We start from the raw sequence: 25,172 nt of genomic DNA, 5'->3' as shown, positions 1-25,172 counted from the left end.
AATGCGAGAGGTTTGTTAACCTAACCGCTGTGAACGCTCAGTGTCGCTGTAGACGCTTTCTTTTGCCGGATAACCGTGTAAGTCTAAGTAAACCCTGTTAAGTTATTTAAAGTTGTTATAGTCTGTATCTGTTTCGGAGGCATTATTGACGAAGCGGATCGCTTCAATGGACAATGGTAACTACGCGAACAACGGTCGATTGCCCCAAGTTAATCGCAATAACTTGGCAACTGTTGTTAGCCACTCTGAAACTATGCAGCACTACCCTTTAGACCGGCCGAAGGGTCAACCTATGTGCAATGTGTTTGAGGGGGAGGGGCGAGGAGAGGTACGATGAAAATGGTACAAGTCCATGTACACATTGTATGTACTTGACCCGGAAGAGATAAACCGGAGCCGCATCGATTAAACGCCGTAACACTATATAATCATAGAGCCACTTGAAGGCATAATATTATAGGTATTATAATTATTATAATGAAATGATACCCGACGACCTTGATGTTTTTTCACGTGTAACATTATATAAGTATAATAATGAAAAGTGTTTTTTTATGTCATCCACGTGCGCGCCGTTGTTTTCCTGTAAACGTGCCAACGTTATTTCGGTCAGATATTGGTAATTTAAAAATGGTCCAATTAAATAAATACCGACGGGTTGTGTTCGGCTTTAACAAAACAAAAACTCTTCCCAGTAGTTTGCCCATCTCTATTTGCTCGTTCGTCTGGAACAAAACAACGGACGAGCAAATCAAAACCGTCTGACCATCTCTTAGTTAGACATCCCTGGCAATATTGTACTGTTGTACGCATAGACTTTTATTAAAGTATTTTTTTATTTTGCAGCGACTAAATCGAATAGTATCGTCAGCAACACCACTGTAGAGCAGAGCAACAGCAGCAACAATACCCCTGTCAAGAGGCCAATGCCCCACGTCGAGTGCACCCTGAGGCAGCATACCTGTGGCAATGGCAAGTGCGTTCCCCTGGCTTGGACTTGTGACGGCGACGACGATTGCGGCGACAACACGGACGAGTCGCCGGCCTTGTGCAAAACAGGTAAGTGTGTTGCAGTGTGTATTATGCTTAACGTGCTACAAGTTGTTTGTCAACAAACGCGCTGCAGAATACGTGCGCCGGTTGGCGAGTCGATGACCTAGGAAATTGTGATTTTTCAAAAGTCAAAATTGACTTGGACTTAATATTATGTAAACACAACGCCGGGCCAGTGAGTAAAATATTATAACAAAATATCAACCATCCGCCGTTGTAATAGCAGTGCAAATTATTCGCAGCCAAACGGTGCGACACGCGAAATTGTACTAAACCTATTTATAAAAACCGTTTAACCGGATTAACACGTCAATGGCCGTAGAACAAATTATTCAGTCATACAGGACGTTATTGTTCTGACCAAGTCAATTTTTGTTTCGTCGAGTAGGCGAAAAATGCATTCACTTTTTGTTTTTAGGTGGGACACGTGTTTCCGATTACTTATCGTTAAAAAATGTTGTAAAATCTGACTGATATTGTCTATCGCATAATACGCTGCAGTATGTCTGCCGGAATTTTGCCAATACTTGTATTTTTTTTTTTTTTTTGCTAAAATAGTTTTAATTAAATAATATCTCTGCATTCAACGACGACGTAAGCTGTTTTAGACAGGTTGAACAGTGTGAAAGTTATTATGGTATTGAAACAAATTTGTCTGGTACATTAATTTGTCATTCCTGGCCGAGTGTTAAAAGTCGGAAAACCGTCGTATTAAATTTCCAAAAATCCGTCTTGTTTTCCTCACCCTGCTACAAATAAAGAGTAATGTGATATCTTGATAGAAAACTGAAGCGTTACAATTATAATCTAAATAGGTCTACCGAAATGAAAGTTATTTTTATGCGAACATATTGTAACGATAAAAAAACGCAGCAGTTCGCTATACAACCGACCCTTTTTTTAGAACTTGAATCAAAATAAGCCTATTTTTTGCTGGACCCGAGCGTGGCCTGCCAAAGCACTTTATTGTGGAGTTATTACTGTGTCCTGTACATTTGAATAATTTTCTATATATAGTTTTTTATTCTATTTTTTCCCTCAAAATTCAGAACTGATCTCCAAATCAATGAAAAATGCGTAGAAAATTTTTAATTTAGTTTTATTAATTTTGAAAACTTTGGAGGGCATTTAAAAAACAAATTGACTTGCTAGACGATATATAAGGCCAGATTTGGATTCAGCGGATAAAGTAATTTTGGTTTTTGTTAAAAAAAATGATCAAATTTTGCTGTACAGTGTTAATTTTGCAACAATAATTATTATGATTACAGTATATTATGCTTCTACTGTTGTAGTAAACTAAACTGCATTCGAACTCGATCGAGTCTGGTGTATTATCTTTTCTTGAATTTCAGACGTGTGTACTGTCAGATTTGTTTTTTTTTTATCGGCTTGTCCCTGACCTAGGACAAACACACCAGTCGACGGTTTAAAAAAAAAAAACACTTACGTTATAATAATTTATGTAGACCGCTTTTATCATCTCCTCCGAATATCTGTAACCTATATCTAGAGTACAATAATTTCTTGATTAAACAAAATTTGTCAACATTGAATGAAATGTGTTTTTCCGTCAGTGTTGTTTTGTTATTTAGCCGACTACACACGCTTCCATTCCAAATACGAAATTTGGCATACTCGCCACATATTTAAAATTAACGAAGATATACAAAAGGGGGGGGGGAGGGCTATGCGAGGTACGAAAAAACAGTTATGATACGGACCCAACCTACACTGTAGTGATGGCGCATGATTCGATTCATCCGGCGGTATATTATTTTACCTGGTGCAGGTGTACAACGTGTGTAGTATACAAGGCACGCACTAGTCTGTACATAACATATAAATATATTACATGTCTGGGTGTACCTCTAAAATCGCACCGGCCGCCCGCGGCGGTGACGGTCGTTTGGAGCACGTGGTCGCCGGTCGCTGGTTGGTCGCCGGCGGGTCACGTGATGTGGCGTGATGTTTTCTGCTATGCGGTGACGCGGTGGTTATGACTGTACACACATATTATAAATTGTTGTCGTCGTGCACGGTGACTGTACACGGGTACTGACACTATTCCGAATAGAGTTTACTACAACTACTACTACTACTACTACTATTACTAGTACTACTACTTGGTATTAATTACTAGTACTAGTACTATTGCAACTACCAGTCCCCGGCATCGGCATTGCTGTGCACGACCTTTGAGCAGTGCCGAGTGCAATGAAAATAATAATAATAATACTTTTTGTGATTAGGGCGAAATGATCGGGACGACTGGCTTTTTTTTTTTAAATAAATGTTTTTTTTTTTTTTTTATATAATACACATAATACTATGTATGTTTTATTGCGATGTGTGCGTCAAAAACGAATTCATTCATAATAATATTATTATTGTTGTTGTTTTGTAACACATGATGACCGCAAGCAAAAACCGCACTTGGGGTTATCGCGGTGTAAAATGCACCGGATATTATCGGCATTACTTAATGTTGTTACTATTATTATTATTATTGTATTACCACCTTCGCATCGTTGCGGTTAAAGAAACCCCACGACGTCAGTGTAGAGATCACCAAATTTTCCAACGAAAAAACAAATTATATTTCAAATTTTGTTCAATTTCGAATCATTGAATTTTAATCGACCAAAATGAGTCATTCCTCGCGAGGATTTGTAAACAAAAACAATATAAAATAAGTGAAATACACGAATTCATTAAATTGAATAAACTTGGGTTTTTTGTTGCGTTACACAAAAAAAAAAAAAATTATCACGTTTTGGGATAGGTTTAGCTTTCTCAAAATAATTGGGGCTTCTGTGTTTTTATAGCAATAGCCTATTGAAATAGCACGGGTGTTAGCGTACAACTGGCAACAGCTATAAGTTGGCAAGGAAATTGATGTTACTTAACAATTCCCCTTCGAAAAAAATTGCTCCAACGGACGTAAAATTAAAAGCGTTAGACCTCAAAAGCCTTGACGAATTAATTGGCTAAAATCAGTTTTGATGGTGTGTGGCTTCAAAACAAGGCGGGTACTAGGTTACTTTTATGAAATATGCAATTATTTCCAAAGCTTAAAATACGTCGTCCGGTTCGGCAGTAGCCGTTTCTGTAACTGTGTACTTTTCGTTCGCCTAGTGAAGATATTAATGATGTGTTTGGCGGTTTTCTTTATTTCTTTCGATGACGGTGTAAAGACCATCCTAGGCGCTAAAAAATAAATCTACAAGGACGGCGAGTAAATGCAGTCAAGCGTATTGTGTGTGAAATTGATGAGATACATTTACACGAGTTTCGACCGAACAAATGGACCGGCCCAGAAATAAACGACTCGACGAGCGTTTGTTAAATGTATTTAATACAAACGGGTTCGGGTTGTCCTTCGGAAATAATCTTTCGGGCTGTCCTAACAACAGGTCTTTGTATTTTTGGCATTTTTAATCATTTTTGTCGCATTTGATTTTATCGCAACACTGATCAGAGAATGAGAACGTAACACCGCGTGTACTTAGGTAACCCGTGTGCTCGGTTTGCAGACGGAATTTCGGGATCGTTGGGCGTGTGCCCTTTATTTTGGCGACTTGGGCATTTTTCGGATTTCATTTGTTGTTGTGCTACGCAGGAAGTTTCGTTTTGTCGTCGCCAGTGTTCTTGACAAGTCGCCAATGTAGTGTTGCTGTTTTTGGCTACAGGGTGTAACCGGCCCAGACGACGGTGGTATTTCTCATTTGGTTTATTTTTTTTTAATTCTCGCCCGTAGGGTTTGCCGTGTCTAAGTCGATAAAATTGTATACAAATAAAATACACCTACCGTTAACAATAAGTGTGTCGGCCGACAAAAACCGAATCTATTGAAGCAATATAACTTTAAACAGTTAAAATGTGTAAGTATAGCAACGTTGGTTCGTTTCGCCGCCTTCGTCACAGCGCGAGTTACCGCATTACCCCAAGTCTCGCCGGACGTTGTTATACATATTCATACTGTTGTCGTTAGAATTTTTTTCTTTTTTTTTTACTAGCTAGTTGACCGTGAAGCGTTTTTTACAGTCTCGAATCGGGTTTCGAATTTTTCTCGTACACCAACCATCGTTTCGAAGAAAACAGAACTTAACACTGTGCAAAAAACAAAAACAAATTATAATATTGGCTTACACGTCGTTAGAATATATATTTAAAAACAAACTAAACGGGTCGTGACGTAAACGGTTGGCGTACAACTACCCACTTGTTGTTTTGACACTTAATCAAAAATGACTTTCTCGACCTCTCCGTGGTGACGCAAATATGGGGGAGGTTCATATTGCCTACTCAATTTTACCAAACCCCCCCCCCCTCTTCCTACCACCAGTGTATAGTGCGGTCCATTTATAAAATATATTATATACATTTAAATTTCACGTAGGTACGCATAATAAAGCAGAAATTGACCACCGTTTTATTGTTTATGTTTGGTGCAGGGTTTACATCATAGAAATTGTATATGATTGCGGGATACCGGTATTGTATAAGTAATGGGTAGATTGATTTGTGTTGAGCGCTTTAAGATTAATTCGATTTCCTATTGAGAAAAATGTTTGCACGTATACATATATAATACAAAACACCACCTACCGGGACGTCATTATTGGGTTGGATTTCAAATTTCCAGCAAACGCGGCACATAATATAAGTGCGGTGTTGTAACACTCGGAACACACCCTCGTCCGGTTACACTGTTATTATTATAAGGCTTGACTTGTGAGCCGAACCAGCGAAATATTGTCCCTCTAAAAAACACGTCTCTTCGCGGATCTTATTTTATTGTTATATATTTTTTTTTATTATAACACGAGGGGGCTAGGCGCGGAAGACGTTATAACATTTGTTGGTTCGCGCCCATTGTCTTGTAGTATGTGCAGCAAAAAAAAACACTATTATACATCCGAGTTCAATAACACGCGTACGACACGCATTCCCCAGGACTCTCCATAAGATATTGTGTTGTATACTGTCTTGACGAGTACTAACGTAATAATAGGCGACTGCGTTATACTATTTTAATATGTATCTCGAACCACTCCCCGTTAACGACCAGCATGTGTCAACCCCAGTCCGAAAGCATTTAATACCCCCAATTGTTTCTATACGCGTAATATATTGTATTAAATGTATAAAAAAAGGCCACCAACAATTTTAGAACACAATATGATTTATATACATTTATAAGCATGTATAATGTTCAATAACATATCTAAGTATATTTACCTTCAAAATATTATAGGCCAGAGTATAGAATATTATGTGCTAACGGCGAGTGTCTTATAATATATTATGTCTATGACATTTGGCGAAAAGTTACTCCGAGTATTTTATTATTGCCTTTATACGTGTCGAATGTTTAATGTAAGCGTGAAGTTGCGCGGTTGCCTTTGAAAAGCGCCTTTATGAATATACAATTTTTCATCCACCCTTGTCAGTCGGGATTGCCTACAATGAGTTGTACAAGCCGCCTACCTTTGGCTTTTGCAACTCTGAAAACTACTTGATTATTGTTTACACTGTGTCTTTTGGCAGTTTTCGCAAAAGTAGACTATGTCTTTGGGTAATAAACCGGAATCCCTCGAGTTCCGTACGCCCCCGTAAAAAACCAAATCGTCTCCCTTGTGCCGGCACACGAGGTCGTTATACCGGATAAAATAGGCGAATATATTATAATAATATTATATAATATATATGTGTGGGGTATAGTTGCATTTCCCTTGGGAATTCGACCAATACATATCTATATTATTATCCCGCAACACGTTTTGTAGTTTCTGTGTGTTTTATTAGTATTATTATCATAATATTTCTCTTTTGCCCGGCAAGTATTGCTTACTCGGGCCGTGTGAGTTTGTTTCCCCAGTAGTCTTTACCGGTACCACAACCGCGGTTTACCCAAAGTCTAAACGATCAGCCGCGTCCGCCATTGATAGTCTTGGCCGTCGTTCAAGTGAAAAGCTTAAATTACCTCAGGAAACTGTAGGCCTATTCTGTGTATATAGAATATCCGGGAAAAAGCAGCAGACAACTTATAAAAATATAGTAAATAAATATGATTTAACGCGAGGTCGTTATTTTATCCCTTCGTACTCTTATTTGTTAAGGTATATTATCGTTGGGAAATATTAAAACAAATTAAAAATAATAATCATTATCGATTAAAAAAACCAATGCCTTCGCTGCTCTGCATCGAAGCTAAACTAGTATCGGGAAAATTGTTTTTACATTATCTTTTTGTGCGATTATAGCTGGAAAATTAATAAAACTAAAAAATTTGAGTATTTTTTTTTTTATCATACATATGTGAAACCGATTTGATACGATTCATCAATTTCCGGCACTATGTACTTTTGTGATAAAACACAAACGAAAAAAAAAAAATTAAACAAAATAGTTGAACGCGGTTTACCGATAAGCGAATGTAATGTCATACTTTTTCACCAGGAATAGTAGAGGGAAACACCTATATTTTTCAAACTCCTTTTCCGCGGTGTTAAATATCGTTCAGGATTCTTCGCTTTAACGGGTCGTGTACAAAAAAAAAATATTCCCCTTTTAAATGTATATGTATTGTACACATAATATATAACATTTGATTTCGGTTGCAAAAAAAAAAGAAAAAGAAAGCCAACGGTTCACCGTGAAAGTCGCGCTCTGTATAGGTTGTTTTCCGCTGGATTTACCGATTTACCCAAAGGGTTTTCCCACCGACAAAGGAAAATATAAAAGCCCATACCTAAGCGGTAGATCGACGGTCGACCCGTCATTAAGCTCAAATGGGTTCTTTGCGATAACAAGCCGAATGGCCCGAATAAATTTCCACGATAAAATCAACCCGGCCAACCACCTTCTCTGCCACCTCGGGCATTATCAAAATTTAAATCTCAACCTGCAGTGCAGTATTGTATAATACGTACAATGGACTTGGAGCCTTTATAATTAGTACAGCCCGACGTCCCACCGTCAATGTCGAGGCGCGGTCACTTAATGGGAATTCCCCCCCCCTCCCCCAAAATGCAATGAATCCACGACATATTTTATCTAAGCGAAAGAAAAAAAAGGTCTAGTCAAAAGAAGAAGCCTAACGAGAGAGCAATAAAAATGCAAATCGCCTTTACTCTTTTTTTTTTTTTTATCTATAGTTAACGTTGTTGCCTCTGACGGTAGAAAATATTGATGATATTCTTTTCATTTCTATAACAATTCGTATTTCATTGTTGATTTTTTAAAAGCGCCGAATTTACCACTTCTGTTTTTTTGTGCGAGAGAATTTATAATTTTACAAATATGATTGGAGACCATTATTACTATTAGCTTCGACGCGAAGCCGAGAAGGTATTGTTTTTGTACAATAACACAAAAAATAAAAAGACTTAAAATCGGGCTGAAGGTTTTTCTAAAAATGAAAAATATTTTAAACAACAATTTTGATGTAGTTATTTGTTAATATATTTATTTATGCCAATTATGTTGGTATTTTATTTGTTTGTAATAAGAGTAATTTTGCAGTTCTTAATTTTTTTCGAAAACTATTGCATAACTGAGATGAAGAGAATATTAGTTTTAGCGCCACCACGCTGTCCAAGAAAAAGTAAACACGATTTTACTCGAAAAATAATTAATTAAGGATGGCTGTTATGTATACTTCGTTTTTGTGGTCATTTCGGGGTATAAGATAAAACAAAAATAATAATAAAAATATGCAAATGAATGCGCCGTCGAGGTAAAAACCCATCTATTACTTTTATCGGTTCCACGTTTCCCTTGGCGTACACAGCAACAACAAGGCACTCGGTGCCGTTAAAACAATTTTAATATATCTTCTATAAAGAATAATAGTATTAAAAAAAAAAAAAAAAAGAATGTTAACCCGTGTTTACACTATGAGATGTCCTCTACACTCGCGAGACCGTAAAATCCTTTTTCGATCCTTAAAGAAAATAATAATAATAATAATAATATATAGTAGTTCGGTGTATAGGATTTACGTTGGCGTTGTCAACTCTGTTTATTTTATCTTTTAGTTGGAAAAAAATAAAATATATAATATGTATTCTATGACCGATGTACAGTTTTAGTGTCTGTAATAAATTGTGTCGGTTAAATTTAAAGGGGTAAGATTATGTATCGTTTGAACAATCGATATCTTGTTATACGATTTACATACACGAATAAATAATAATATGTATTTTGTCCCTTTTTATATGATGCGCGGAGTCATCTTTCGTTCATATTATCTAGTTAATCGTGGATAAAACGCTATTAGTAATAAAATAAAATAAAAACGCTATCTCTTGCATCATAAAAATATAATATTCTAGAACATTGGGTTCACAATATTATAACCGAATTGTGTACTGCCTTGTATTCTTTGTTTGGTTCGTTAAAGATTTTTGTGTACATAAAAGTTAGGATCGAGGTACACTCTGTGCTCGCGTGCGTTTATTGTTTATTTGCTGATTCATTTTGTGTACTGATTAAAAGCATAATATTTGATAATATTAATAAAATGATAGAACGCAATTAAAATATATCTATATTATTACCTACAATACGCGCGGGGACCGCTTCGTTAATTTTTTTTTTAGTATACAATTAATTATAACATAGTAATATATGTTATAATTACACAATCGATCAGCTTTTACAACATTTTTGCATCCGAAATAGTTTGTTTAAATAACCGAAAATGAAAAAAAAAATTGCTTGTTATTATACTTTACTTTATTATATCATTTTAGTGATTCAATAGTATTATAATGATTTTGTTGAATGCCATTGTAATTACTTTTGCTTTTACTGATAATTTATGAAAATGTTTGATAATCTCTCATGTCTTAGTCGAAATTTAAGCAAGGTGTATTTATTTTACTCTGATTTTACCTATCTCGGTTGGATTTATAATTTATACATGCAATTCATTTAAGACAAAACCAAATTCTTCAACTAGACAAGAATGTGACATTTTGTATCCTTGCTGTTTTTCAATTAATGTAATTGTAGTTTTTCTGTTTTACGCCTTCGCGTATGCCTTAAGTGAGGAAATATAGAGTAAAGCGTTTGTCCGCACCTTTCCTGCAGTGTAGTAAATTGTTTATGGCCTAGGCGGTACATAGTTTGGGCAAAGTAACCCCCTCCGGCACTCATAAGCTAGTTAATGTACAACACATTACGGAGGTGTTAAACCGTTACTACCCCCATGGCCAGGCTACTACTATTACTACTACCCCCGACAATGAACCCTAAATACATGTGCCCCTCGACGCCTTTGCCTTGTTAGATATTTGGAAGTTTTGACCGTCGCCCCCAATCGACTTTCGCCTTAATAACAACACCTGTATAGTTATCATTACTAATGGCCCGTCGACAATATTATCTTTGATCTCTGTTACATCTTTAGGGCACGAGTCATTGTCCACGTTGTAGACGCCATGTCCGCGTTGCACTTTTTCTGTTTTTTTTTTTTTTTAATTTAATTTTCGTTTTCATTAAAAGCAATCGTGTAGCGTAATTATCAATAACAAGAACGGTCGATCGGTTATCGTCGACGAGGTCCGTCTCAAGCGTGTGCGCCTATTGTCGTAACACTCCTCGTTAAGCAACCGGTCCCAATGATAATAATTATTAATGGGAGACTCATCGCACAATTCAGTAATTAGTGTATATATATATATATATATCGACTTCCATATGTGTTATTATGAAACGTTACCAATTGTTTATCGATTCCCACCGATACCCTCTGCGACCTCATTGACTCGTTATAATATGCCACGCACACGCAGACTCCAATAATTAACATTAATACTTTTTTCTTATGATAAATTGTTTTTTTTTTGGGCGTGAGCGATTGATTATGTTTATGCGTGAATAAAATACAATATCAGTATGTAAAAAACAGTTTTCTTAAAATTTTAGCATCGCTTATCGCACTTTTTAACCCCACCCCTCCCCCCGTTTAAATGTGTACAATATACGTCATATATTATCTTCTAAGGAGAAAATTGGCTAAGATGTTTAGAATAAAGTACGTTTAAATCATTTTTTAATAATTAAATATTAATCGGATACATTTTTGATTATATAACACTATTATTTCTAGAGTATTTATTTACAAATCATCCGAAAAAAATGATTAAGTATTAATTATTTTTACTAACAAAATAATTACTTAAGGAGTTCTCGATTGACGTACATGCATGATATTACATGTTAATGAGCTTGTGCATAAAAATTCGATCAGACCCAAAAGAAGGAACGTCATAACATTTGTATATACTTTTTTAATGTTTATATAATTTACAGTCAATCAAAGTATGTACATGAAAAATTGTTTACATAAGTATCAATATATTTTTATACAATGATTCCATGCATTCTCTGTATGCTTTATAGCTTATGGTGGAAGTTTGCAACTCATATCAAGCTAAACGTATGTTTACCGTCCTAAGCAGGATCAAAATTCTCTCTGTTATGCTATTCAGGCCAGTTGTACATATTTCTAGGGGGAAAATGCGTTTTCCCTTTTTGTCGAGCGGCTCCTGAGACAAATTCGTTTTTTACATGGAAAATGGAAATTCGGCTGGCGCCTCCGGTGTTGGCCCACACACACATATATATATATATATATACATTAACTGTATTATATATAATACCGAATGCGTGCTTGTGATGTTGCGGCAGATGTTAACGAAATACGCCCATCTTGAGCTTAGCGATCCGTGTGTCATGTGCGGATGCAAAAATGATCGCCTGTACCGTGTATAGACAGTGTGGGGAGAAAGATAAGAGAAGGAGGCAAAAGAGGCCGGTATATAGGGTCAAGCGCGCACGATGAATACGTAAAGCAACTGGGAAATTCGCATTTTTATGGAGATTTTTCTGGTAGGATTTGATCAAATAAAATATATATGTAAATAGGCAAATTCCATAGCGTGCGCGGCTGAAAATTCGCTGTTTCCACCCTACTCAGAAGCCTATATCCTAGTCCGGATACGCTTTGGACGGAAGAAAATAAATAGTACAATTATATGTGTGTAGTTAATTAACGAGAGAAGAGGTGGTTTGTTCGTTGAAAAGAAACAGAGTACGGGAAGAGGTGCCCATAATCGAAGTTTTCAGCAACGCGGCCGTTTCTTAGTTTTCTCAAAGAGAAATGTTAATTTTTGGTGTTCATCTTAAACGCGTGTATCCTTATTCCTTAAATAACCATTTACCTAAGTATAAATCTCATTAAACACCATTCAGAATATTTTCAAAATTTTCATAGCCGACAAACAAAAGGTCGCTATTCTATTGACCTTGTATTATTAGACTCGGCCGATAAGGATGACTGAAGGACGAGCACGTAGACAGAGCGTAGGATTTCTTTTCGCGTTGCTCCTTTAGAAAACAAATATAATACGAAGAATCATAGTCCGCGCACGCTGTACGCTTAATCGACCTCTACATATATTGTGTATAGCTGTTGTTACCTTTGCCATAATATGTGTACACCGACACGTACATAGTACATTTGTTAATACGTATATATATGTATACATATTATGTGTAATATAGTCGGTCGAACTTTGATGATCCCGACTCGGGTCCGGCGTAAGCTGATAATGACTTTTGTTTTGCTGGAAAACAAAACAAAAAAGTTACAGCGCACGTGACGGGAAACAAGAAGCGGATTACACTTGTATCCAGTCGGATCACAAGTGTTGACCGTGGAAATTATTAATTTAGAAGAAAAAGTGTGTGCAATATAATAAAATGTTCGAAGGAGAGTGTTTGAAGGATATACGCGCAGTTTACAAAGCAGTACTTACCCATATTACATTATTAAAAAAGTCGGCTAGAGACGAATGAATAAATATTTTTAAAAAAACAAACAAATACAAACAGATAGAACGAAGAGATACGCGTTTCCGCATCAATCTATGCCGGCACAGAAAATCCGCTTCGTGCGGTTTGAACGGTAGGCAAAAATAAGATATTGTATAATAATATATATTGTCTACATGGGGCTAGTTTAAGCGTGTGTATATTTTATATTGCTAGTAGAGGATTTTTATCTGCACGCTTCGATGCTCTCAAAGGAGATTTATCGACCGGGGGGGGGGGGGGAAACCAGCGTCGGCAAGGGCAAAAGTTTATCTTTCCCGTGTCGTGGATACTGCTGTATGTGAGCTGCTGCGTTTATGTACGGCCTTTGCAGGAGACCACCCCCACCCCCACTCCCATAAAAGCACCGGTTTTTTAACCTTATCCGGCAATTGGAAGGATAAACATAACGGACCGGGGGTTGTTCTCTTCGTCGTAATCATTTCCAAAAGGGAAAGCGGACAATTTCCCAGAAAATAGGTAAAGCGAAAGATAAAGAAAAGGTTTTGCAAACTCCATCCACCCATAACTTTACATTTATCCCTATGTATTTTTTTTTTTTTATGCGTTATTTTATCCCAAGCTTGTATCCTTATTTTTAAGGCTATTATGTTCATTTGCAAAGCAAAGGGCGCTTACTGCGCGCGTGTGGTGTGTGGGTGTATAATAATATATTTATTCACTTCATGTTTACAAAAACATGTGAACGGTATTACATTTAATAATATATCATATTCGGCTGTATATCCGTTATCGCCGCACAAAAGATTTAAGAAAAATTATTTATACGATACACGAATTTAAGAAGAAGGTACTCTTTCGGTACTCTTTATATTGTATATTTAATATTACATACCACGCGACTTAGCTGATCCGATATTACTCGAGTTGGTCGGCGATCCTTTTAAGGTTTGCCAACGAGGCGCCTGCTTTTCCTATCGTCTTTGCGCACTAATCGCTTTCTTGTGGAGTATATAGATAGCGCGTTGTGCGCCAGTCGGCGTAGGGGAAAAAAACGGTAACAATAGGATTTTTGTCAAAACATAAACCACTGGGAATCGAATAACGGAAGCTAGGCGGAAATAGCCGTTGCACAATTCTAGAGGGAACGATCCGTCAAAAGTTTGTGCACTGTCTTTCGATCCGAACGGGGGAAGAATGTAATATATTATTTCACTGACCGAAAGAGTAAAAAAAAAGAAGAAAAAAAGCCGCATCAAAGGGTTGGTTTTGCAAAAGTCGTAAAACGAATGTGCGTGGACGGTGATAAAAACCGGAAACCGTTTTTGTGCCATTAAAAAATGTTCACTCGAAATCGCTCTTTTTATTTTCGCTTGTACGTTTTACAAAAAAAAAAAACGATTATCAAACATTTATACCGCATACATCATGTATATTTAGGAATACACCCCAGTACCGTATTATAATGGTTATTGGGCCGTTTCGCGAATGATCGTTAGCATTGTGGAGAGATGGAGGGAAAATGTGAAATCTAAATAGGACCCGGGAAATTGTGCACGTTGTTGTTGTTGTGTGCGCCAATAAAGGTTCCGCACGTGGCGTATAGGGTCACCATATATAGGCAATATTCGACGACAAGTGAATTCAGATCATGTCAAATTGTACTTGAGAGGGTACATCTCGGTGGTACTAAAAAAAAAATTGCTAATTTAATTCGCTGTTTAACCCTCGAAAGAACTTTGATTAGCTCATATACGCATAAACAATACAGATACAAAATATGTAGATTTTTTATAAGTTACAATAATTAATTAACACTTTGTACACGACAGAGCAAAATAATTTTTTGGGCTTTCGGTATCATTAAGTTAGGTTATTAACAAAAGGTTATCTACAATACGATGCACGTAGGTTTCAGATAGATACCGGATTTACACTATTATGATTGGACATGTGAACATTACACGTTTGTGATTATATTATTATGAGACTGAGAGTGTGAAAATATTACAATAAAACAATATATTTCTGGTTGGTCTTATTTCCTAACAGACTATTTACATGGTCATTTATAACACACATAAATCGCGTGCAATAGCTAGTTCATAAAAAATTAAAACCGTCGTTGCTTTTATAAGTGTACTTAATAAGGGCACTGCGGAAGTTATTTCGTTGTTGCACGTTATAATGCGAGTTTATTATTTTTTTAACGCGCCAGGATAAAACATGGAGTAGAGTATAATAAAATAAGATAAGCTTTTATGTAAACATATAATAGAAGATTGTCCGAAATCATAAGCTTGCGCACGTGACGGGGTAAATGCAGAATATTGATATGATAAAAAAAAATACTTTACTTTTCTCTGTTTTAACAGAGTTGGAAATAACAAACCAAACCCAGCAAACGTTTAGTATTCATCCAAAAATATGAGTTTATGTATACTCATAAAAACTTGGCTGGGTCGGGTTATTAAAAAGAAAAATCGAGTTATTCCAACACCGTTACTTACAGGATTAATAAAATACAGTTTTGAGCTAAAAACAAGAACATGTTTTTTGGCTTGATAAAAAAACTCTGCGTCCACGGTTAAATGTTTTCAACTCCAGCTCAACTTCTGTTATCCCTTATAATTGATCCCTAATCAATAAAATGTATTTGTTTTGATTAAGGATTAGCAGCGATATTCATGTTAAAACTTGGGAGAAGCTTTGCGCTTTGCAAAGGGCCCAATAATTGGTAAGACTGCGCGGCCGCTCGTGTCCCAATTATAATACTTAAAATCCCTGTATTTTTTTTTTTTAGCAACCTATACCATTTATCGCAAACGCAATAATAACGTAACATAAACCGGCGAAATATTAACAATAACGCAAGAAACTCGGGTATAGCTTACGGAGGAAGTCGAGCTTTTCTTCTTGCATCCCAGAACCACCGCCATGTGTAATTAATGGTATCCTCGATCGGTTGTGTGTGGCGTGCCCACATAAGAACGATGGTGTGCTTGTGTTATCTATAAAAAAAAAAATTGTTTGTGTCGACGATGAGCGCAAAGAAAATAGGGATCCGACAAATAAGTAACAATTTGCGCGCAATACACCATGTAAGTATGCGACTCAAACGAAAGGGGAGAGGAAAGGAGGAGGGTGGTGAGTTGGCTATTAAGAAACCGTTGTCGGCCATTGTGCGGTGGCGGACTGGAAAACAAAATGGCCATCCGCCTAGCTGCGGTTATTTAATACGGGCATATAAGCACAGCCAGCTATATAAACACACATAAGAGTCTAGATATATATATATATATAATATATATGTATGTATACCATATATAGGAGAAAGGGTTTTTGTCGTCGGTAAGCTGTTGGTACGTCCGTCCCCGGTCGGAGACCCATTAGAGTCCTGGCGCCTCCGCATATTATACACGGTTCTACTAATTATACAACAATCCGCCGGCAGACGTTTCAGTCTTTTTGATCAAGATTAATTTGTTTAAAATAACAATATTGCGAGTATATACGAGATGATGGAAATAATAATAACGCTGTAAATAAACAAAAGAAAAAACTTAAGGGCTCGTCGAATTTCGCGAGACCACAATGGGGTTTCCTTCCTTTTTCTGATGTTTTTCTTCTCTTCGTCCGCGTGACGCCTCGCTCCTTTCCTGTCAATATAATTACTATTTTCCTCTTCCTTTCGAAAGAACTCGCCATTTTTTCTTCACTTCATCGTTGATCGATATTTTATTGGAGAGGGGGCGATTTTCATCTTGGCGTCATGCGGTTAATGTATTTTGTTTAGTCCGTTGTGTGTAACACATTTTACCTGCTGTGGATTTTTGACAAATGCCAATGGTAGGCTTTTTTCGAGCCCGATCGACGTTGATCATCGATATGACAAGCGTTCAGGCAAAATTGTCTGTGAATGCGAAATGCAAAACTTAGTCAACGGTCGGTATTGATTTTTCCATATTTTCCTATTTTCTCCTTCGTTACTGCTGTATTGTACCGTGTGTACAAGTTTAATATTAATATCAAAAGATCAAAGGCAATCGGTTTTCCGAGAACGGTTAGTCCCTATTCTGCTGGTATATACCTACCGATGTTCGTAAGTTCTTTTAATATAATCCTGAAACGATTAAAAAAAAAAAAAAAAACTTCACTTTGTATGGCATTTATCGATTTTCGGTGCGTCTCTCTCGCGGATTACAAAGGACACAAACATCCGCCTCGCCGTCTGTCGCGACAAACAGCTAAATGCTTTCACGGTTATTATAATATATTATACCATATTACGATGACGAGATAAAAAAAAAAAAATACCTTAAGTGACATCACCAGTGTGTAGGCTGGTACAGAGGTGGGTTTTTTTTTAAATATTAAAACATACAAACGTTATGACTTTTGATCTGCGAGGACAAAGAGTTTCAATAAAGACTATTTAAAAAAAAAGGACAAAAAGTTCTTCTCAAAATATTCGGTTAGATAAAGATAGTATGAATATTCGGTCACAAAGATTAGTCGGATTTTTCCAAAAAAGGTGATTTTAACAAATTTTGATCCTTTTGCCCTTATTTTTTTTATTCAAGTTGTAGGATGGCAGAATGTCAATTATGTTACTTTTTGTCAATGTTGTGTTATAATTACACTAATTACATATGTTTTCCAATACAGTGGCAAAATATGCTGGTATTCCAGCATATTATGACTTATTTTAACATAATATGAATGACCGTATGTGTTTTACACGTGTTAGGTCTTTTAGTTGGTTTTTTTCTTGCAAGACTATTATTGGTTTTTTTTTACTATAGAATAATATAATAACAATTCGCACAAACTATTGTACAGCATTGTCGCCAGTCGGACGCCAAACATAATCATTGTTCGCATAAATAATTCCAGAGCAAGCAAAAAGTCAAATAAAAAAAAGTCCTTTTCTGTATTTTATTACACACACACATACAGTCCATTCAATTCGTATTTGTGTGGGTGGGGGTGTATGGGCAAGTATACTACGAGAGTTTAGTTTTATGATTCCGAATAGATTTTTATCGTTATCATTATATATCATGTCGCTTACACGGCCGGCAAAGGACAATTAAATTGTTTACATAATATACAAACGATGGTGTACAATCATAGTAATATAATATTATACATGTGAAATCCATAGCGTTATATTATTTGTTCTGCTCTTTCGGATGTGCGCTAAACATTACTCTATATTATTATGTAAACGCGTCCATTCGTAATTTATAATGCGAAAATAATAAAAATGCAAAAGTTATGTAAATGTAACGCAAATTTAAAATTTATTGCCGTCGGTGCTTTTTGTTTTTTTTTTTTTTAATTCGCGTAAACCCGGTATAAAAGCAGTAGAGCGTCGGCCGGTGACAATAGTAGTGTATTGTTATGATTATTGTCTGCTGAATATTAAATAATTTATGACCGTTTTTTTTTAATTTTCCAAACAATTCATACATATTACATATTATTACGCGAACAATGTAGCGCGTTGGCTATTGAATTTTTTAATTGTAGGATTTTTTTTTTTTTATTATCATTGTAAAAGGAATAAAAGATAATTGTACTTTCAAAAAAAAAAAAACAAATTTGAACATTTTCGGTACTGTACAAGTTAGATTTATTTTAGTAACTCTCAATATGTTTTCTAGTTGTCATTCGTCATTGAGACAGTACCCTCAGCCCAAAAGTATGTATCAACAACATGATGTGTTGCTTATTTTTATTTTATTTGCGCATTTTGTGTTTTTAAAGTGTTTTATAAATGTGTGTGTGTAACATCGAAACGTGCACGCCGAAGAAACTTACTCGTGTTTGCAATATGAAACTGACAAAAAATTGTCATGTCGTTATACTTTGATATTGAACTCTTACATAAACATATAATAATATTATATGCTTGCGGTTTTTCGTTGTACACCACTTTAATATTTGAATAGAATTTTGAGAGTTATGAAGAAGCACGTTTTCGTTTTCTTATATATGCTGCCCTCAGATGTACAGCGCTAATAGCGCATTATATATAAGTGCATTGAATAAATGATCGATTTTTGGCCAATATGGCGAACGTCGGAGAGAAGAACTAGGAATGATAAGTTTTTCGGTCCATTATTCTTCATTTCGAAGGCTGTTCGTTTATTAACCCAAACACGAATTTGTTGTAGTATAGTATCGATGTATACTTTTACACCGTGTAGTGTACATATACGTACATAATGTAAGTTAATAATAAACTAAAGCTATTAACGTGTACCTTTCCCGCCGCATAGCTGCTGTCGGTGTGCGGCCGACAAAGTTTGGTTAATAAATAAAAACAAAAAGCATTTTTCCCCTTCCGACAACTGTTGTTGTTTTGCGTAGCCTTTGACTAAGTCAAAATTATAGTACATAAATATAATCTGAAACGTTATTGCCGGCGAATCTGGGTGGTGGTGGTAGGCTGCAAGTTGCAGACCGAAAATAATTTATGGCTTTTTCTCTCGAGATTTCTATACATTTCGGGCGATTCGACGTAAACCGCGGTGCCATTAACGGTCTTATATAATTTATATATATTAGACCCGAAAACCAATTAACCGGCACGATAATAATTATTATTAAAATTAAGCACTCCGCTCTGCTCGGCGTATAATCTGCGTAGGCCAACTATTCGCCCGCCTGTGTGGATAACCCTTTGTGTTGTTTGCGTTGGCGAACCTTTTGGCGATGGGAAATCACTATTTTCGCGTTTCCCACAAGACCGCCGGAGAATCAATTGAACGCATAAATAAAACATAGTTCGATTACACAAAAAACGCGCGTTGTATTCCAGATTTCTACCGGCGCTATACGGTTATTGTAAACTTCCATAGTTGTGTGTATATAATAATATAATCTGTTTTCATCGGGCGATTACAAGTTTTTTTTTTTTTTTTTGTACACGCTGTACATATGTATTATTACACTGTTGGCAGTTTCGGCACGCCGATAATAGATCACAAATCATATTACTTTGCGCCACATACACAATACCATGGAGGCTTGGCGTTTCATGATTGATGCACGGTTAAGCGGCTTTAAGTGCTTGTGCCGCCGTCGAGGGGGAAAAATAACGTTAAAGTTATTATCGCTAGTCTCCGTCGTCGGTTATTATTAATGCCATTTTTTTTTTTTTTCGGTTACCGAATTTCATCAAGGAAACCTACCGCACACGTCGAACGGTGGTAATTTATGTAAATACAACATATTAAGTCGTCGAATATGACACACAAGGTCGGGTGTGACCCGATTTTCATCGCCCGTGACCTTTGCCGGTAATTAAGTAGTTAACCGAGTTCGTTGACGACAGTGGGCAATTATAATAAATCGAGTCCACCGTGTGTTTTCAATATTGCGGCGGTCATTGGTTCCGGCGATTGTCAACGGGCGAAATTAGGACAATGATGAGATAACGAGAGGATGGTAGGGTAGGCGTGTGTGTGAAGGGGGGGGGGAAAGGGTACGGACGGTGTTGCGTAAAAATCGTGTCACCAAATCAATAATGGACAGGCAAATATTCGCCTTATTTTTATTTTTTATTTTTTTCGCCCCGGTAGTACGTATTTTTGCACCAGCCAACTTACGACTACCACCGTGTATAGCGTAAGTACACACACACACCGCCAGCAGCATACACACGACTGTCGTTGCCATGGCGATATCTTCGCAAGCTCACCGCTGTCTGGTGTCTCTCTTCACACCCCCCGGCCGGGCGATTCCCCTTCGCCCTCTGCCCCGTGTCCTTGGCATGCTTCCGCCTCCTCGCTTTTCCCCAACCGGATAAGCTTATAATTTATGATAACCTCGTCGCGAACACAAGACGTCGCCCCCGACTCCCACGCAGACCGTATGCGTTTATCGTGCACCGAAATTCATAATCCTTCGATGGGAAAACCCCGTGCCGGTCGTGTCATGTGGCCAGGATGTATACGAATGGCGGTTCCGTCTTCGACTTGTTCCGGTCTGTCGAACGCGGTACAGTGTATTCAATATAATACACTATACGTGCAAGGAGAGTGTGTATTTTATCGTCGAAATAACGTTTGTTTGTTTTGACAAACTCGCATCAAAACGGGTTGTATTATTATTATCGTTAGGTGTTTGCCACGCGCGCAAGGGAGCTGTCGGTATTCAGATGTCTCGGAGACGACACGCGGGCACCGAGGAAAACGTCTAGCCATTATCCCTCGTCACTCGGCTTTTCCCAACTGAGTGGTACAGCATCAGACCCCGGTCGAAAACCGTACACACACCTTGCTGCACAACCCATTTTCCGTTTTGCCATTTACCGTCTCCTGTTCCAGACACACTTGCCGCATGTTATCCCGAGGAACCGCCTCGGGCGCGTGTGTCCCTTATATATATATATATATTATAATTAACCAGAGTGCCACGGCTCATCGTTGTGGTGTCTGCCGCAGAGATTCGCGCAGGTGTGCATAAGTCGCAATAAGTATAATAAATATGTCTCGTCATAGTTCTTAACTGTGTGGATATCAGTTTTGAAGTAAAAGTTTTCCTTAAAGACGTATGTAAAAAACTCGAACGACGTCTTAATGATCGTTATTATATCATGGAATATTTCACTCGGATGTTCGTTGAATTAATTATCTTCTGTTATTCGACAGCATCTAGTTAAAAATTCGCCCGACGCTGATTACAAGCACGTCTTATTAATTTAACTCGAGCTGTGTATCAAGACGTATTTATGAAGATCAACAAAATATTATACACTTGAACTTACTCGACGACAAAGTTTTCGTCTCCTCGTCTTGCTTTCTCGTGTGTGTACTCAAACCGTCGCTGTGTACACTACAATAATTACACATTTATGCATAATAATTCATCATATACACACTGTACAAACCAGAAACGGGCTTGGCGGGTAACTCGAGGATGGCGCGACGCGACTCGGCCGTTTGTGAATACTTAAGTAAGTGCGTTTAAAAGTTTGATGGACTTTGAGACTTACCCGTATCAAACACCGATAAAATATTTAAACTGCTCATTATTATGTATAATATTATGTTTAACGGCGTCGCCAAGTTTTTCGCTAATAAGCAGGTATTGTATATTGTTATACATTTTTTTTCCTTTTGGCACGTTTTTGTCTTAACAATGTTATACTTTACTATAGCGCCAGCTTTATTAACGCCGTGCACCTTGAGACGAGTAGTGTGTACACGCTCATTTCGCTGTTGAAACAATAGCGCTCTTAGGCTTTTAGACGTTCGAGAGGTCCTTGTACCAACCGTCAAGTGTCTGCGTTAAGACACTTGGCGGTTGCCGGCAAGAAAACATAAAAAAAATTTGTTAATTTGTACCTTGGGTGTGGTCAAACATGATAAAATAAAAATAATTACTCGAAACCTCGACTTGGACATTATATTTTATGAACACCTCGGGTAGATCGTTAACTATAGGAAAGAGAAGGAACTTTATTTTCATTCTATCCGTTTTATTTGATTCTGTCTCGATTATGTTAATCGTATTAATTTTTCCTTTTAAACTTGAAAGATAAAAATCAATGAATGGCTCAGAAATTATTATACATTGCGGCGCTACCGCGATTTGTTTCCCTCGCGCCCAAAGTGTATGTAATGGGACACATAATAAAGCGGTGCTCGTCGTCCAAACAAATTGCTCGCTATTACACTGCCGTGCCGGTGTTAAAGAATAAGAAAATCGAGTTTCAAACAAAAAAACAAAAAAAAAAACCCCTAAACAAAAAATATGGTCGCATCTTCCGATGATTATCACTTAGAAAGCCACCGGGGAAAACGCGATTTATGTCGACTTCCGTTTTTTGTAATATAATATATACACCACCGTGTAAATAGATTGGTATTGTGTATATTTTTCGAATACAAAAGATTTATCTCTGGTGAGCTTTTTTCGAACTATACGAATCCCACGAGAGAAGAGCCTACGCCATTATTAATCAAACGTTGATAGGGTTATATTGCGATGATTTGGTTTGGTTTCTTTTATTGTGCATTATATGTTGCTGTGTTGTTTTTGGGTACCTAAAACTATAACAGAATTTGTGGGGGGGGGGGGAACTAATAAACACAGAACCTGCAAAACCCTCTATTTTTCCCATGTCCAAATATTATATGTTGTCTTACTATTCCATTTTTTTTTTTTTTTTATCAAATTTATCTCATTATTTTTAATATTATATAACATAAATTCTCATTTGTGGGTCGCTGTGACTAAAAATAAAAACACATATTTATACATAATATATTAAGATCACTGCGACCACCGGACCCGTGATATAAACTAATGGATGTAAAGTTCGAACCGTTGTATACAACAAAACACTAATTATAAATTATATCATTGTATTAAATGTTGGACTCGTCGGTAGTATTCTGTATTATATTGTTATTAGTGTTACCATTGATTATAAATAATAATAATATTATTTTTTAAACAACAGACTATCGTAATGCGGCAGTGGGTAATTTTTTTTTCATGCCCGACGAATATTTGATTTTTACAAACATAAGGAGTATTGGTATTATAGGGTTTTTGTGCGGTCAAAAAAAAAAAAAAACATAAATGAGTCAGGATTTTATTTTTTATAAACTTGTATTTTTTCCGACTCTCAGGGGAACGGTTGTATTTTTCATAAATTCACATCTTTAGTCACACGCGCACACACAAATTTCGTTTTAAATCTGATTATCTACTAAATAAAATAATATATATATTTTATTATACGGTCGAGCACGACCGATGTGAAACGGACCGTGGTTTTTTAGGAGCGAGATAAAAAAAATATATATATAAATGGTTAACACACGCGACCGGAATCCTGATGGATATCTGGATTTACCCAATTTTGTCGAATCTCGTTTGTTCTTTATGTATAACGCCAATTCGTTCAAATAAATAATACCCTACTGCACTGGTAACGGCTTTTTAAAATTCATGTACCATGAAACTCTCGATCCACCGGGTAAAATAAATGAATGCCCATTTAAATTTTTCCTCGGCCCCTGTGTTACAAGTAATAATACTATTTCGTCGTGTCACCTTAGGCGTTCGCCCTTATCCTTTGTATAATTTTGTTTTATTTTTCGTTATATTAGTTTTACTCGACCACACCGGGTCATTCATCACCAACCCGGTCGCGGTTCCGTTTTCGTGGGTTTTTTTCCATTGTTTCCGGCTTTCCTATCCCTCTTCCCTGGCATCCCTCGGGAAAATATAAAAGGATCCGAGCAGACCCCGATGTCGTTTGTGTGTGTGTGTGTGTGTGGGAGAGACCGTTTACTTTTTGAACCGTGTATACCGCGCATTCTATGGGCTGGGCTGGCCTATCTATGTACTTTGGACGGACATTAATTGAAATCGCAGGGGTCGTACATTTCTAGTACAGTGCTTTCGAACCGCGGTCTTCCACCACAGTATTAACCCCGCTGGCCTGGGTTCGAAAACAGCGCAACAACAACAATGTAATAATAACGATAATATTATTATTTTAATTCCGGTCGTGATTCCATTAGGATATGTCGGCTTAAGCGCAACGGCAAAATTATACTTACCCAGTCGGCGTGGCAACAAGTATTACCCGTCCGAGATTTTCCCTTAAGACTTCATGGTTGTTACCTTGCCCCCGAAATTGCCGCCTCACTTGGACCCCCTATTAATAGGACTTTTATTTGACCAGAATGACTTTTTTTTTTTTATAAAAATTCTATTTTTTCCGGTTTTGAATTGTGAACAAACGGACCTAAGACCCAATAAAACTTTGTACGCCACTGTTGAAATGCTTTTATCAAACAAGTAGTAGTATAATTGTAGTAATGCATATTTTTGGCTAAACGATTAGGAAACTCTCAAACTTCAATATTTTCTAAATATTATTTTATCGATTGGCTATGTCAAAAACATTTCGTCACGTAACATGTTTTTATCGTCGTAAAGACCCTTTTTAATTGACATTATTATTTGTTTTAAATACTATTTTTTATAAACTACCTGTTATTTATCATCACTTGAACTGTATAGTTATTGAGATGGCCAATTATACAATATCGACCATCGGTTATAAAGTAAAAAAATAAATGCGTTTTCGTCGATTAATTTTGGGCATTATTGTCGCTACGGTGGTGGCAATAGCGCGTCACCCGGTACGGTAATTACCGTAGCATCATAATAATTACCGCGCATGGTGGTCACACTGTTCGCAGCGGATCGATATCACAACGGGTGGTACCTCT

The 25,172-nt window shown here is 36.9% G+C and overlaps 1 protein-coding gene across 6 annotated transcripts in view; it reads left to right on the top strand.

Moving 5' to 3' along the window:
• Window positions 1–25,172, top strand: part of LOC126841052 (low-density lipoprotein receptor-like) — a 54,296-nt gene that overhangs the window by 15,153 nt on the left and 13,971 nt on the right. For all 6 annotated transcript variants that reach the window (XM_050577286.1, XM_050577281.1, XM_050577285.1 and 3 more), the window contains exon 2: window positions 847–1,059. In XM_050577286.1, coding sequence (XP_050433243.1) covers window positions 847–1,059 — 213 coding nt within the window. The remainder of the gene's footprint in view (window positions 1–846; window positions 1,060–25,172) is intronic.

Source organism: Adelges cooleyi, unplaced genomic scaffold (genome assembly GCF_023614345.1).
Source record: "Adelges cooleyi isolate 19-005CV unplaced genomic scaffold, UGA_ACOO_1.1 ACOO_flye_CR_arks_rails_tigmint_CR_PRNA_376, whole genome shotgun sequence".
Lineage (NCBI taxonomy): Eukaryota > Metazoa > Arthropoda > Insecta > Hemiptera > Adelgidae > Adelges > Adelges cooleyi.
The sequence above is the reverse complement of the archived record's forward strand: the minus strand, read 5'-3'. Positions and strand labels throughout refer to the sequence as shown.